Source organism: Calidris pugnax, unplaced genomic scaffold (genome assembly GCF_001431845.1).
Source record: "Calidris pugnax isolate Ruff unplaced genomic scaffold, ASM143184v1 scaffold28, whole genome shotgun sequence".
Taxonomy (NCBI): Eukaryota; Metazoa; Chordata; class Aves; order Charadriiformes; family Scolopacidae; genus Calidris; species Calidris pugnax.
The window spans coordinates 5794355-5811170 of NW_015090842.1; the positions used below are offsets into that span (position 1 = coordinate 5794355).

Below are 16816 nucleotides of genomic sequence, written 5' to 3' on the forward strand. Positions count from 1 at the left end.
AAAACTGGAAGGTAAACTGAATTCAGTGTCCCAGAAACGAAAACAGCCATCCAGTAATACACTAAGAAGTCATGTTGCCTGGACAAAGTAAAAGATAACATAAGTAACCTTAAATGGTTCTATCTCTTCTCAATAGCTTTCTTAAAACTACACAAAGGAGAAAAACTTGCACCTTCAGAATACAGTTCCATTTAAAAAACATAATAGAAGAGCCAACCTGTACTAAATGAGCAAGAGCAAACAAAAAAAAAAAAAAAAAAAAAAAAGACTTTTAAACAAGTGACATGAAGAATATATCTTCTTGAAGCAATGAAGAGTCTTGAGAAGCCTGAAGTCTGTTTGGCATTTTATACCTGTAGGTGCCTGTTAAGTAGATGGAAGTCAAACAGTAATTGGCACTTAGCTCTCCAAGCACTGAATGTAAGGCATCCTGCACATCTGGATCCCCCTCACCACATCTGCTTATAAACAGACTGAAGCATCTGCCCAGTGGGCAGCTGGAATATGGAAATGCTGCAAGCGTACAAAAAGGTGGCCTTTGAAGTTGCTTTTATAATTGTTTTTTGAGGTGCATGCAGTACTAAAAGGTGCAGAAATGATTTCAATTCTTAAAATAGGTCCGTACTTGCCAAGGTGTAGCACAGGAAATTTTAAGGCATGTTTTATTTCCTAATGAAATCACTGGCAAAATTTTCCAGTTGTCAGATACCTCTTCAGTGAAAACGTACCAGCTACGTTTCATGGCTGTTCTGCCTAGAGGAGGCTTTTCTCTCTATGATCATATAATATTCTCACTAATTTATCTGACAATCGTTTCCCCAACCCACCCACTCTTTTCTCTGCTCAAAACTCCTTACCTCCTTGTGACACTTCTTGAGCAGACTGATAATTAGGTTACATTCTTCAGTGTGCAGATGAGGAGACAGGTCTGGATGCATCTTTAGTTAGCGATAATTTTAGTAGTACAAGGACAAGAATCTGAGAAAACTTCCACCTGCCAACATTAAAATACAAAAGTATCACTAAAGAGTTTTGAGTTAACCACTTAAGATCACATAGTGATATTTTAGATCAAAATGCAGCTTAATAGATATAATTTATATTACACAGTTAAAGTAATTAAAACCAGCACGTCTCTTCTTCTACATAGCCCAAATGTTAAAAGTTAAATACAAGTTTATATCCTTTGCTGCCACGGACATAAGCACACATTTGGGATTTTAATTTTCAGGGACTCTCTAGTAGCATTAATCTTTCTTGAATTGCAGATTATCTTTTCACTTTCCTACATCAGTTTTTTTTTTTTCTCTCTAGCTTTAAAAAAGCTAAGTATATGTAATTTTCACTCTACCTTCTACAAAGATGGATCAGAACAGGAAGCACAATGATATTTCATTACAGCACTCTGAGAACTGACATCTTTTTTTAGTTATCTATGCTTTTAAAAAAATCCTGATCCAAAGCACTGGTGATGCTTTAAAAACCAGCACTTCATCAAAACAGTAATTTTGTTTTTTTAATTGTACCCAATTGGAATGTCCCATCCTACAACTTCACACTGGTGTCTCTTGCCTTTTCACTGTGCTACTCTGAAAAGCATCTGGATCTGTCTTCTACATGACTCCCTCACTCCTTCAGAGAGTGGAAGATAGCATTTAGGTTTCCCTTGAGTCTTTTCTTTTGAACGCTAAAGCAGCCCAACTCCTTTAACCTTGCCGCCTCCGCCAGCTCTTCCACCTTCCTGACCCTCTCAGCTTCCCCTTTGCTGGGCTCAGGTTTGTTATCACCTCTGTTGGCCTGCGGGACCCGGAGATGAACACAGTATTTCAGATGTGGCCTCAGGACTGCCAAGGAGAGGGGAATAATAATTATTTCCCTTGACCTTCTAACGCGACCCAGTATGGCATGAGCCTTTCCTGCCGCAAGGCTGCACTGCTAAATCATGTTTAAATTCACCTCAACCAAGACCCTCAGGGCCTTCTCTGAGGGGTTCTGTGGGACAGCAGCAAACTTTATTCTAGAAATAAATTTTTGTGTTACCTCCCATTAAAATATATATATATCTCCCCTTAAGTAATTTTCAAAATCTTTTGTTGAAGGGGATGAAAGCGTCATATGATAGTGGCTGAAATAAGATGACATCTTTGTTGTGGAAGATTATTTAGCAGAGAGGGAAGAGGAAAAGTCCAGTTCATACCAGGACAAATGGGCTCACCTTGACAAAATTCTGCTTGTATGACCCATACTGCTACTGAATTAGAAAGATGCTTTTTTTGGTTGTTTACTTAGTATTTCATGTTCCCTCTCCTCTCAAAGAGATCACCTTTGTAGCTGCACTACATCAGGCAAATACTGCTACAACTTGTACTCAACAGCCATCACTGTTTTAACACTCCAGCTAAATCAACAAGCTAAATAATAGTAGGCAGTGGTCAGGTTTTACAATTGCAAAATCCCAATATTCAGGTGCACTGCTGGCAGCTATAATCTACTGCTCTTCCTAGAACACTCAAGTAATATATTTGGCTTGAAGAGGTATGTACACTAATTTACCCAATATTTCCCATCACGTGTTGAGTTTAACAAGTGTTACATTCCCATAAGCAAACAAATTTTAAAAATCCAAACAGATTTAAAAGCCTCTTGAGACCCACGAGAATATGTTCCACATTGTGTTGTAAACACATGTAGTAATTTCTTTCAAAAATCTCCCCCATACTATCTGGAAGTCTAATATTACACTACATATACTCTTAGCACACAAGAAGTTGGAACCCGTACAAGTTGCTTAAGCATTCCATTCAACAAATTAACAAATGAACCTTTAGAAATATGACAGCAGGAGCACGACTGTAACAGCAAAGTGATTAAGAACCCTGCTGTGTTATTGCCACCAGCTTTTGATTGCATGCCACACAAAGTCAATATGTTTTAAATTTATCAGTAGATATTTTTTTTTATAGCACTAGAGTTAGCATTCCCTTGAGAGGATGACCTGCTCAATGACTGCACGTTACTTTAACATGTGTGAACCCAGCTGATTATTAAATCTCTCCATCATTCAGCCTCCGACCGCTCTTCCTAAAACTGTCACCGGAGCTGGCTGTCTCGGGAGACAGCAGGGCTAGTGCTCTAGTCAAACAGGCAGCGTGCACATCAGCACAGGCCAGGAAATCAAGGAGAGCAATTCAAGGAAAGATTTGTTCTTTCTAAACTAAGATTAGTAATCACTGCCATTGTTTACAAAATTCCTCACAGATAAAATGGATAAAACCAGATAGGTGACAGTATATCCCATCAATTAAAAGCCTTCCAACACCACAAATGAATTTTCCAATGGCACCTCTTGCAGGACACATGACTCCAAATCAGAGGGCCTAACTGTCACATCAGTTCATGGATCAGTACTCCTGAAATTCATTTGCAAATAACACTGAATATTAAAATCTTTCAAGTTCCATTACCAGATATGGTACTAGCTCACATAGGCTCTGATGGATTAAAGTAACAAAACATCTTACAGTGGTCACCGAAGACTTAACTGGAGCCTTTAAGTACTTTTGAAATTCATGACTGAACAGTGTTATCAGCGCTCAACATTATATTTATGTTTAGGAGTGTCAGATTAGACCATCATCTATAAACAATCAGAGAAACCTAAATATTTTTGCTGGAGGGGATTGACTCTGACAAAACAGTAACAAAAACATGTATGAAAAAAAGGACAGGATGAGCTATTTGTTTCCTTAGCTTCTTTTAAATTTTTAAATCTTTTAAATATAATATTCTAACCTAAAATGAAGATAGCAAGTTGCCATCTTACCAGAATTTAAGTCCACATTGAAAGAATTTTATATAGAAAATTTGCATGCGGTAGCTCACAGGGAATCTGAGTATGAAAAAATACTAGGGGAAGAAAAATCACAGGAAAAAAATGGGGATAAGCAATGTAAATTGCTCTGAGAAAACTACAAAGAGAAATGCTGGATAAAGAATGTCAAGGTAAATATACAATTGTTGTAAAAGAAATACCGTTTACTGTTGTAAAGTAGAACAATATTAAGCAAATACAGGAATTGCTTTAGGAGGAAAATGGACTGCAAAATGCTAAGCAAACATTAATATCTGAAGTGAGTATTTGGATAGAAGTATTTAGATGAACTCTTTACATTAAGGCACTGACATATTTCACTGGATTGCACAAAAACGGTCTGCCCTTTAATGTTTTTTATATGAGACTTTGAATTCTGCAGTTTTTCCTTCCTTGTTAAAAATTACACTACATACGTATCTAAATGATTTGCTTGAAATGCCTTAAGAACTAACTTCAAATTTCTACAAACTATTAGCCTTTGAAGGTAGAAGACATGGGTAAAGAGGACTGATATTTCAACTTCCTTAACCAGTTTCTAAATCTACACTGTCCTTCAGGGAATCTACGCTGTCCTAGGGTTTCCACCATAAATCAGATTAAATTAAAAAAAAAAAAAAAAAAAAAAAAAAAAAATAAAAACCTAAACTTAGGAAGTCTCTGACAAGGATACTTAATTTTCAACACTTGCATTTTTGTTTAGAAAAATAATACTTACAAGATAATTCTGTGCATAAACATTCCTGGACACTTAGCATATCAAATTGCTAAAGATTTCCTAAGAGGAATCTGCAGGTAAGTTAACAAGAAATGATACTCATCCTCAATCTAAAAGCTGATCTATACCAATTGTGCAATACATTAAATATTTAATAGTAATGTGCAAAACACACGCATTTGCTGCAAGCACTCAAATAACACCCACAAGGCGGCAGCATGACCATGCAAATGAGAACACGTACTAAGAGCGGAGGGACGGTTGAACAGATCTGCAAATTCCTATAAAGCCACTGTATCACTCACCATGTGCAACATTTACTTTTGCACTTCATTTCACTATCTAATTTGAGGAAGACCAGACAGTTTGGGTTTCTCAGTTATACAGCATTGTTCTGTTTGGCTTTGGAGCAAAATACTTGCAAACCAACCAGCTCATTGTTTGCTCAAGTCACAGCCGTTTTCTGTAAGATTATACAAAGTTTTAGCATAAAAAAGGATTCAGCTCCACACCTAACTGGTTGGTGTTACCTGAAGGTATCATTCACATCACTTCAGCAGAACTTTTGCATTCCTAGTATTATCTTTAACACACAATTTATAAATATTTTTGATGAGAACAGCTTAGAATACTTAGGAGATTGGTCATTCAGTGAAATAAGAAATCAATTGATAAATAGCATTTCAAAACCCTAGGGAACTCAGAACTAAGGACTCTGTTTCTAGCTTTCAGTAACATGGCTAACATCTTCCTGATCAGGACATTACATTATCATTTGATGCTGTTATCCTTTAGGTTGTCATTAGACACACTGAGAATGAACCCTAACACTCACGTTTCCAAGAAATTCAGCCAGACACCTTCAGTTTATAATAAACCAAGTTGAGCTAAATCTGATAAAAATCAGTCACAACCTCTTAAATTTCAGTCTTCAAAACGATGCACTAGTTTTTCAATATTACATATTAGAATGGGAGGGGGGATAAATTAGATACATATCCATAAAGACTTATAAATAGCAAGGAAACGCAAAACGGAGGGGAGGAGATTATGCCTATTTTTACAATGTTTTTATAGTCTGTAGATTGCATTTACTTTCCCTAGACCTAAATAATAACAAACCTCTGATAAATAAGATTCATACTGATTTTAACTGTCTCTCTGTGTGACCGCTTTCTGCCAACACATCAGCAGAATGAGTACTCACAGGCTACTTTTAGGAATAAGTATCTGATAAAATGATATCATACCTGATTTCATACTTAGTAAAGCAAGTTAAAAAGGTATTAGTCCTACTGAATACAGCAAGTTGAACACCAACTTGAATAACAAGTAATTTCTCATTTTATTTCGGCTGAAATAAATGATTGAGTAAAGCACAAGGTATTTTCATCACCTGGCAATTATTTAAGGTTGTATTCATACAACAAAGGTCAGTACAGTTACAGGACAATTAGTGGAATATTTTTATTATAATATGCAAGTGACACTGCACAATACAGCACTATATTACAAAAGATTACTGAAGCAATCTCTTTCTATCCCTGCTGTATCTAAAAAGATGAGGATATACAGTCAAGAATGACAAGACCCAGCCAGTATAAGAAGTAAACCATGCTGAAGATGAGGTGCTGTCACCAAATTCCTGCCCTGCAAGTTGCCCTTGTACTTCAGCTGCATCCACCAGATTTCGCTTCATTACTATTGCATTTATTTTCTGATCTAGCAGATAAGAACACTATAAATGTAGTACTGCTAGCACAATTTTCTTGCTTACTGTAGAACTGCTTTTCCCCTTCTGAGAGAAGGGGATCAAGAGGATCACACTCCCCTCGTGGGGGATGACAGGACCTCATCCCTTGAGCAGCAAGACCCCTCATGGAAGGCACAGAGCACTTGGCAGAAGTAAATACTGTTAGCATAACACAGCTTTGCTGTCAGGTGAAAGGGGCTGCTACACTGTTATCAACGGTTATGGCAGAGGAGGCCCACCGAACTAACCCACACTGTTTTCACTCTGTAGTTCCGCAGTGCTCCCAGGAGTCCTTAAAACAGCGGTGGGAGACACAAGAGAAGCAAGCTTACGGCAGTCACAACGAACGGAGAGCCCCAGGTTCCCACTCATAACAGCTCTTTTAAAAGCCTTCCTTGAGCCCTGAAGGAGGAGGTGAGGCGAGCAGAGGGTCCCGATCTCAGGCAGGGCAGGACACGGCTCTCCCAAAGCCAGGCAGCGAGGCCGGGAGGGCGAGAGGCGGGGAAGGCACCTCCCCACAGGCCCCTCTTTTCCTTTGGGGCTAGAGAGCAACGACGCGGCCCGCTCGAGACTGGCCAAAGCCTCCCCTCACAGCCATCCTCACACTTACTCCAGTCCCCAGAGGACGAGCTCAGCCAGGCACGACCGGTACTGAGCGCGATCCACCGGCCGCGCCGGGCAGGGAAGAGACGGAGTTGACCGGGGCAGGCCCCACCGGAAGCCGCCTCAGCGCAGCCGGCAGCGGCGGGAAGCGCCCTCACGGCGCCGGCGCGCGGCGGGGCGGAGCGGGAGGCGGAGGCGCCTTGTGATTGGGCGGCCGGGGCACCGGGTGGAGTCTGATTGGGCGCTTCGAAAGGCGGGCGGCGGTTGGCGGGGCGCGCGGCGGGCGGGCAGGGAGGAGAAAGGCGGCGGCGGCGGCTGGAGAGCGGGGCTGCTGCCGCGGCGAGCGGGTAGGGCACCGGCTCAGCGCTCCATTCCGTTACGCCGTTCTCTTCACGTCAGTGCCCGCTGCCTCAAGTCACCACCCCCCCCGGACACCCGTCGGACCAGAGAGGCAGTGCCAGGTGAGGCTGGCGCCCCATCTCTCTCCAGAAGCTCGCACCAGGCCTCGGTCTGTGAGGGGAAACTGAGGAAAAAAATATCGTAGGAAGCGTTTTAACTCGCTCCCTGGAATCGGTAGTGGTGCTACCCTTCGGAGTGACGCCAATGTATTGCTAGTGGTGCCTAGGTACTGCTTTGTAGGCCTTCCAAAAGGGAGCGACTCTCCTCAGCCTCCGCCTCAACTCCTTTAACCTTTCAGCTCTTCAGGTGCCTTCGTCATGGATGAAACTGTTGCTGAGTACATCCGACGGACTGTACTTAAAATCCCGCGGGATGAAATCAAGACGATGCTACAGAAATGGGGCTTTCTCTCTGAGGCACAGCTGAAAACCCTAAACTTCCACCAGATGAAGGAAAACATTTCTCAGGATGTGGTTTATCTTTGTGAGGTAACCCTTTCTTTCCCTTGGGAACTGTCTCTGTCACTGACATACGAAGCACCATCAAAAAACCCTTCCTATGATGAAATGAATTTTCTTTGGCTGTAACACAGCATCAAATAGCAGTTTGTAGTCTGGAAAATGTAAAGCTGAGCTTGTCATAGCATCAGTTATGCCTGATTGATAGGAGTGCAGGATTGATACACGTTTTGAGATCTTAAGTTGCACAAGGTAGATAAAAGATTAATGCGTTAAACCTTTAAGAAACGTGTGTTTTCTAAACTGTAGAATAAAGGCATTGATTGAGATGTCTACTCATTTCATCGTGCTAATTTAGATCTACTTAATATGGATGGGGATAGCACTAGTTCTTATCTTTAGACTTTTTAGACTTTTTTGCAAAATTTCGCGGGCCAGAACTGCTTTGTTCTGCATACTTTAAGCAAAAAAGGTTTTCTTGTCGCCTCTGTAGATACCCTGATTTTTGTGTACCAGGTACCTTTATATGTGCTAGGAGTTTTATATAGAGTATCATAACCCAGATAGGTGCAGGTTTTACTGATATCTTTTCCAATCTATAGGCTTTTTGTATCATTCTTTTTGAATTTCATACTCAAAGATTAGTTATATGGGGTGTAGATCAAACCAATCAAAAAACTATGAAGTTATTCTTGTAAGGTATCAAATGTTATATTTTAAAATTGTTTGTTTCTGAAACATCTGTAACAAGTAGTATCATAGCATGAAAAGGTTTTAAAGAAACTGTAAAGGTTAAATAAGGAGGAACCAAGCAAGTTAAAATTCCTGACAGTGAAATACTAGTTAGTGTTCATAATGTCATGAATGCCCATTAATCTTCTCTTCTAATTGCTCGTACATCATACTATAAGGACAATATTCTTGCTGCTTCTGCAGGAGCGCTTAAACCTTGCTGAAATAGCTTTCGTTATTGATTTCTCAAACCTGTATTGTGTGCACGTTGGGACCAGGTGGGGTGTCTCTGAGGGGACTGTACCTGCTGTGGGCTTCAGTACAATGTAATTTAAACTACCGGGACTGAGGTTTTTCACTTACTCAACAGTGTGACAAAGCATTCTGGACTTGCAGTTCACCATGCGCTGTTATTCTTCTTTCCAGGAAAATTCTGCAGACATAAAGCAAGCAGCTGTCCTTGACATAATTTGTAAGTAAAAAATGAATGAAAACAAACATCCTTATATTTTTTCTGAGTAACTTGATAAGGCCCTTAATTACATAGGAATTGCCCTTGTGAGATACAGCTGCATTTGGTGTAAAAAGATTACATTTTAGATGATGAATCATACTGGATCTGACCTTTCTAAAAAAAGTTTCAAAAGCTCAAAATCAACAAAAGCATGTTTGCCTCCTCTGAGGTCTAAATAGATGTAAACTATGGTAAACCACATCTAGTATACAATTATAAATATAGAGAGATATGTTTGTTTCCAGTATGTGTTGAACCCTAAAGTCAGTAATATTGCGCTCCGATAAGGAGGGACGTAAGCAAAATTATCAGCAAATGCTGCGGGTGGAACTCTAACTCCACTATTAATTCACAACTTGATTATACAATAGTTTAAATCTCAAGGGTTTTTTTAACAGCCTACACTTCTTAGTTTGACTTTAGATTGACTTTCAGTCATTTTAGGTAAAATCCTTCTTTAAACATTGAACCTCTGAGATACCCGTTGCTTAACTGAATTAAAAAAGATCTTCCTATCTCTTCTAATAAAAAAACTATTTTGCTTTTAGGTTTACAATGAGCGGTAGCTTAAGAATGCTGAATAAATTATATTGTGTTACTAGAAGAAATCTTTTTGAAATAACCTGGTCGTAGAAGTATTGTAAAATTATTTGTCCCTTTAATTACCATTTGATAATACGCTGTGTTGTTGAGCAGTTCCTCTTTTTCTTAGACAACCACATCTACCCAAACAAAAGAATATGGAGCGTTTACCAGATGAACAAAAGAGGTAAAATGTCTTTCCTTGCTGTAATCTCACTGTTCTTGGCAACTTACTGCAGTGCTGCCCCATATCATACATTTTAAACACAAATGTAGTCTAGCATGGATTTTTTCAGTAGAGATCTTTAATGTTTAACTGTAGTCTAGTATGGATTTTTCAACAGAGATATCTTTCATATTTTTAGAATACTTTTGATTAACTTCACAAGCAATTATTAGAAATTACAACTCCTAATTAAATATTAACCTTTTCTCTATATCACAATAATGAGGCTCACATTTAATATATGGCTTTTCATATAAGGCTATGGCACTTCAACTTTTGCTGCTTCATTTTGTTTCAGCAAAACTGTAAAAACATCTCTGAACTAGTTCTTGTAAACACAATTCTCTTTTTTCCTTCTGTAACAGGGGAAGAAATGGAAGTTTTTGACTTAACAGATTTCAAAAAAAACAGGGGAAGAAACGGAAGTTTTTGACTTAACAGATTTCAAAAAAAAGTTTAAAAGCCGACTTCGGTCAGCCTTGAAAAACGTAAGAATAAATCCATTCTAAATTTGTTACACAGCTCTGGTGTCAATAGATTGTTTTCATAACTTTAGCGAGATGTTCTTCTTTCTTACAGTCTGCATCAAAAATCAAATGGAATTATTCATTTGGGAATGGTAGGAACTGCATGTGAAATAGGAGAAATGTATTGCATGTCTGTTCTGGTAACTTTACAATTATGCTGGAGTGAAATAAAATGTAAGCTTGCCCTAAAATATGACAGTCTTCAAGAAAGGCAGTATGTTTTTCTATCAAATCTTTGCCCTGTTCGAGTGTACCTGTTGCCTGGGTAAGTTGATATTGCTTTGTCCTGTTACACAAACAACAGATCAAAAGGAGTACAGAGGGAATTTGAAGTAGCCAGTAAGCAAGACAAGAAGTTCAGTTGCTACTGCTTGGATGAGTAGCAAAATTGTATCCATTTCCTTTTAGTTCAGGTTTTGAAATGATATTTTGTGATGGCTGTGAAAACCTGACCCTGGTATATCATTACATTATAATGATTGAAATACAGCTGTCAGCAGCAAGAAGCCGTTTCTGAACTACAGAAATGAGCACAGTAAGAAAAATAAATTGGAAGGGAGGCACTATCATCTCACTCTTTGCCTAAATGATTTGCAAAAGCCTTGCCCTGCTCTAGCTCGCCAGCTTCATGTAAACAAGGTCATAGAAAATGCTTCTGCCTAGTTAGCAGGTTCATTTCTTGATGCACAAAGGATTCCCCCTGACAACAGCAGAGGGCAACAAACACAAATCAGACTAAAGGATAATCAGCTGCAGTTCATATAAATGTATAAAGTTTTGTGGAATTTTCATTTAAAAAAAAATTCCACACAAACTTTGAGAATTGGTATTGGTCCAGAAATCTAAACAGTTTCTCTCCTAGTTGGACTAAAAGCTTGACTACATGTGCCTCAGTTGAAGGGAGGATTGTTTCTTTTTTTCTTTTTTCTTTTTTTTAAGGAAGTTTTCCCATTCTTAAATCACCCAGATTGAGCCAAGGTAAGAAGAAGTAACTGAGGAGAAAATCCACAAGAAAAGGAAAACAAGTCGCCTTCAAATTTCTGATTGTGTGTTCTTGAGCAGTGATAAATATTATCGTCAAGTGTAAAATCACAAGTTGATCAAAAGTTTAGTTTCTCAAAAATTGGACATATTGGAAATACTGCCATTAGCCCTTCATCTAAACAGACACTTTTTTGTTGTGTTGTTATTTCTCCAAAAGAGGGAATCAAGGCTTTTGTAATAAGCTATTTTTATTTTCATTCTTCAGAAGACAATGCACATCAACAGGAACAAAAGCCATATTAGTGTTAGAAAAGTGGGGGGTTTTTGTTGGGTTTTTTTTAAGTTTGTGAGGAAATTTGATTTAAATACAGCCCTTACCACACTAGTGGGATTTGTTTCTTGTTCGAGCAGTGGTGGACTAAATTATGTTTGGGTGTTGTGAACACAGGGTTAAGAGATATTCAAATGCCCAGAAAGATTTTGTTATGCTGGTAATTCAAAGCTTTTCTTTTTCTGTTTAGGTCACCATCAACTTTAGAGAATATGAGGATAATGCAATCTGGATTAGAATTGCCTGGGGAACACCGTATACAAAACCAAACCAGTACAAAACCAGTTACGTTGTGTACCATTCACAGACTCCCTATGTCTTCATTTCTGCCTCGGTGCTTAGGAGCAATTTGCCTCTGCTGTGTCAGGTATGGAATAAAACTGTGTAGTCCCTGATTTCACCGCAGTCATGTAGAGTTATATTTGTGTTAAGAGTATGGGTAAAGATTTGTCACTTAAAGTAATTAAGTAATTTACATAGAAATTATTTTTCTTTAGCTTTGATAAAAACGGGGCAAACCCCAATCTTTGAGACCTTTGAAACGGTGCAACATGAATAAATTCAATTTATTGGGACTTTTGCTGACCTTGAATTGTTCTAATTTCTTAACCAAGCATTTAGGCAATATTTAGTTAAATTGTCTCATAGAAGTTGAAGAATATTACATCAACACAGTTAACTTCCAGAACTAAATGTTTAAGCTCATCAGAGAATGCTATTAATTAGTTTTAAAAAGCATTTTCTTTCAACTTGTAGTGATCAGCATTGGAAGTCTTTAATTTTTTTATCTGTTTAGCAGACTTCCATAGTAGTAATTAAATTATTTTGTTATTCTGTTTCTTTATTTATTCAGCTGATAAGGCTATAGGCTTACCCGGTTATCCTGTGAATGCTTGTAAATATTAACTTAAGCTTAATAATAGTCTACTCAACGTTTTTGCAGACATGAGAATCCTACTATTTAAAGGGCAGTTGCTGACCTTGAAACAAAAACATGACAATATCTAGAAATGCTGTGGTTTTTTCCATATTATAAACCGAGCGACGGTTAAGACTGATGTTAAAACAATTTCAATTTTTATTTAAAGGCCCTGGTTGTTGCTTCCAATTACCATGACATCTGTGAAATGGAGCTTCGAAGTCATTCTTTAAACTCCCTTAAAGATATTGTGTTTAAGAGATACAGCCAGGTGAGCTACTTCACAACTTCATCTGAAGATAAGTGTTGATTTTTGTGTCAGGCCTAGTTCTCACCCCCTACCAGGTGGGGAAATTCACCTCTCCCAAGAGACCATCGGGTTAAAATAATATTGAAATATTGAGGTGGACCACCTTTTATTAAGGAAATATTTCAACGGGGAGGTAATTACTTGTTATCCCACCTACCCTTTATTATTGGTATGGTTAAACTCAGTCTAAAAATTGTATGTACAGTTCAGTCCTAGGATTTTCTAGCCTCATTTCACTAGGCATCCTAGAGCAGTGAGTTGGTGGCTGTTAGAATGGGCACTTACTCTGCTCATCCACATAAAACTTGTAAATAGGGAAATGTTAACAAATATCATCGGATGGGCATTCTTTTCTCGAAATAAAGCTGGGCTTTCTGACTTCTAGTAATAGTCAAAAACCGGAAGAATACTCACTTCCAGAATGAGGAGTAAAAAGAAATCTGGAAAGTTCGTTTCAGCTACAGTCTCTAAAAGTGGAAGTGAAGTAAAATTTTTTCCTCTGTGTCTCCATTTAGAACTTCCAAAGTTATTATCCCAAACCTCTGCAAGAAAGAAACGTAGCACCAGAAGCTGGTATGTATATTTTAAATTAAACTGCAGTTTGGATGTCACTACTGTTAGCTTATGAAATGAGATTCATTTTAGGAAATGTAGGTATGTTACACTCACATTATCCATCCCTTGTGAGGTGCCATAGCACTGGCTGTCATTATGAGAGGTAATTATTGCCCTGTTACTGTCATTGGACACAGTTGTGAAACCAAAAATACTCAATGCCCAGTATCTCCTTTTCTATTTGCTTAGATTTTTTTGCTTGGTAAGAACTGAAAATATAGACAGAGACAAGTAGCTTATGAATAAAAGATTGTGATGAATTCTTTATAATTATTATCTTCAGAATTTCACTGGACTAATCACCTGATTAGAAAAACAGTATTATATCAGCTGACAAAGTTGTCTTTCTGTATTTTCTATTCTTTTTTTTCACCTGCAGCAGATTTAAGGATAATTCAAGAAAACAAAAGTGAGAAAGAAAGAATACAGAGACTGACTCGGGAAGCTTTTGGTGATGGTCCCCAACCGAAACTTGAATTTGCACAATATAGGGTACTGAAAGCAACAAATTTTGGGTTGTTGTTGGGTGGTTTTTTTTATAATTTTAACATAGTGGTAGCTACATTAAATTGCAAATTGAAGGTATGCTAGATTTCTATTTTTTTTAAACTTTAGGGAGGACATTTCAAAATAAATTAGGTAAAAGAATCTTTAAGAAAAAGATTTGCATTGAGATTTGGTCAGACTACTAGATCATGCTTCAGTCTTTCAGCCTTGTGAACTAACCATTTTGGGTGCTTGCTGTAATAAAGGTAGACTTTGACCAGCAGGGTATTGAGTCATGAGATATTAGGGTTATTTGAAGTACATACAAAGCTCATACTACAGATAACACCATCATTTAGCTTGGATGATGCATGGGTTTTTTGCTGATGAATAGATACATATAGGGAATTCTAAGAGATACTTAATGTTTTCTACTATTACTGAACTGGCCGCCTCTTTCAGCAGAAAACTGTTTACCACTTGGTGGCACCCTCTGATTTTATTAAATATTCCTCCAGCTGGAATCATGTTAACATCACACATTATAGACAAATGAGATACAGTCTGATCACATACTGCGTTTTTAATGTTTAAATAATAACCTATACATAAAATATATTCATTGCTTAAAATCCCTGGTTACCTTTTGTGTTAACAGCTTGAGACAATGTTTAAAAGTGATCCTAAAATGGATGTTTTGGATAAAAAAGAACCCTTCAGATGTCTGGTCAAGTTTTCTAGTCCCCATCTTTTAGAATCATTGAAATCCTTGGCACTAGCAGGTAAGTGTTCCAACTCTCTAAAATAGAGGAAAAAAAATCCATAGTTAAATATTTTTGTCATCTTACATTCTGCTTCTAGCTTGCATAAAGGGGAACCTCCATAGTTTGTTTAGAAATACATAGAAATTTAGTAGAATTAAGAAGTTGTCACTATAAAAACTTATGTCTAAGTATATACAGTTTGTTCTTAGAATTACTAGTTGTATATGGATACTCAAGCTGTGTTTTTAGTTTTATTACAGTTAGGAAAGGTAAATATTGGTTGAGTGAAGCTATAATGATCTCTCTCTCCCTCCAGGTATGGCTGATGCACCACTTTCACCACTGCTTACATGTATACCACAAAAAGCTAGGAATTATTTTAAAATTAGAGAGAAAAAAGGTGTATTACCAGAAAGTTTTGTAAGCCCTTAATTTAAAATTGATTCATACAAAACACAGAACTCATTTCTTATTGTTATTAATCTAAATCATCATAAACTTTTTAAAACACATCTTAAAGAAAATAACTTATTCTTTGATAATTCCTTAAAGTTTTTTCCAAACGATGGCTGCTTTGAATTATTTTTCCACATTTACCTTTAACAGAAGAGTTAGCCCTTTACTTGAATAATAAAAAAAACATATATTGCAAAGCTTAAACAGAGATCGTGGTTATTATAAATCTAAATGTGGTGATTGCTCTTAACTGTATTTTTAATATTATTTGAGAAGTTAAAGCTTAATAAAGATACAATGTGACAGCTGTAGCTGTTCAATTGACTGTCACAGCTGTAGATGGTGAAGATATTCTCAGTGGCTGCCTCACTCGGGCTCCAGTCCAGCCCAGTGACAGACACCTGCCCCTTTCCCACATGTGAATAGTCCCCTTCAGACAAGGGAAACTGCTTGTCGGCCCGTCAGGCGTGTTTTTACCTTAGTGGGTGAAGATTAGATTCAAAGACTGTTACAGGGCAGTGGGGGAGAAGGGACTCTAGGAATAGGGATGTCAGCAAGAAGTTTCCATCCAGCTTTAGTGGGTATGAATTGAGATCCAGAGGTTTTACTCACCAAGGGCAACAGGCAATAAATACTTAAAAAAAAAAAGAAAAAGAAAAATCTTTCTATTGCTATAAATGTCTTGTGAAATTTTATCTTGGAGGGATGCAATGAAAAAGGCAATAATTTTCTTTTGAGGAAGACCATGTTTTAGAACTTTGAATTCAGATTTGATCCTTCTGTGATCCTTGCGAGTTCCCACTCGCAGCATCAAGACGGCGACGTTCACTAATGCAAATGACAGCTCTGGAGCTCTTTGGAGTTGGTAAAGTGTAATTGGTAATTATATAGGTATTGTTATGTAACCTGCTGCATCACTTTTGAGATTAATTTGATCTGAAGATCCAGTTACAGTGTACAAGTGTTTCTATTTTAATTCTGTTACCTGGAAACCTGGTGTGTAGGGAATTTCCGATTCCGTTTAGATGTGTCAATGTACAGAGACAGTCCATGTGACTTCACGGCACTGTGTAAATATTTAGAGAGGTTGTATGGGAATGCTTTTGTTTTCAAACCGTAAATAAATGTGTAAATTACCTCTTCTCATAGAAGTTTGTTTGGCCTGACTTAGAAATGTGGTGTAACACACACTGACTTTTGGGTTGTTGTGGTTTTCAGCATCTTGGTGTAACTTGCAAGTAAAAAGAAGTTAGTTTAGGACTATCTGATAGTGATATGTTTTTGGGACTTACACCTGTGTCATTTAAATGTTAGTTTCACAAAATACTTACTGCAATATTAGGATTCTGAAACAACTACGGGTTTTGTGTTAGTAATAAAATGAGTGATAAACTTTTAAGCGTGGCCTCCTAATGTCTCTTGCTCACACTCTGGCAGAGCCTGCCAGGAGTCAGACCCATTACTGCTCCCGTACGCATTCCACTCTGCAACTACTTCTTAATGTTCTCTCCCAAATAACTTCAATGCCTGAGATGGTAGTGATTTACCATAAAGGTAATTGTAAAGGT

At 37.8% G+C, this 16816-nt stretch overlaps 2 protein-coding genes across 5 annotated transcripts in view; one reads left to right on the plus strand and one right to left on the minus strand.

The window, feature by feature from the left end:
• CMC2 (C-x(9)-C motif containing 2) overlaps positions 1-7101 on the minus strand; it is a 13894-nt gene extending 6793 nt beyond the window's left edge. Inside the window, exons 1-2 of one of the 3 annotated variants that reach the window (XM_014942600.1) lie at positions 6953-7101; positions 858-994 (exon numbers count right to left, since the gene is read on the minus strand). In XM_014942600.1, the coding sequence (XP_014798086.1) occupies positions 858-938 (81 nt within the window). In that variant the 5' untranslated portion in view covers positions 939-994; positions 6953-7101. The other 2 variants (XM_014942603.1, XM_014942602.1) reach the window with 2 other exon arrangements.
• Positions 7102-7233: 132 nt separating this feature from the next.
• On the plus strand, positions 7234-16399 carry CENPN (centromere protein N). Of its 2 annotated transcripts, none has more exons than XM_014942117.1 (11): positions 7234-7406; positions 7643-7832; positions 8961-9006; positions 9761-9817; positions 10268-10344; positions 11889-12065; positions 12787-12888; positions 13443-13500; positions 13922-14034; positions 14687-14810; positions 15109-16399. In XM_014942117.1, exons 2-11 carry the CDS (start codon positions 7662-7664, stop codon positions 15222-15224), a joined length of 1041 nt encoding a protein of 346 aa, XP_014797603.1. In that variant the 5' UTR covers positions 7234-7406; positions 7643-7661; the 3' UTR covers positions 15225-16399. The 2 variants fall into 2 exon arrangements, with proteins under 2 accessions (XP_014797603.1, XP_014797604.1); XM_014942118.1 differs by having other exon boundaries at positions 13925-14034.
• Positions 16400-16816: the final 417 nt, after the last annotated feature.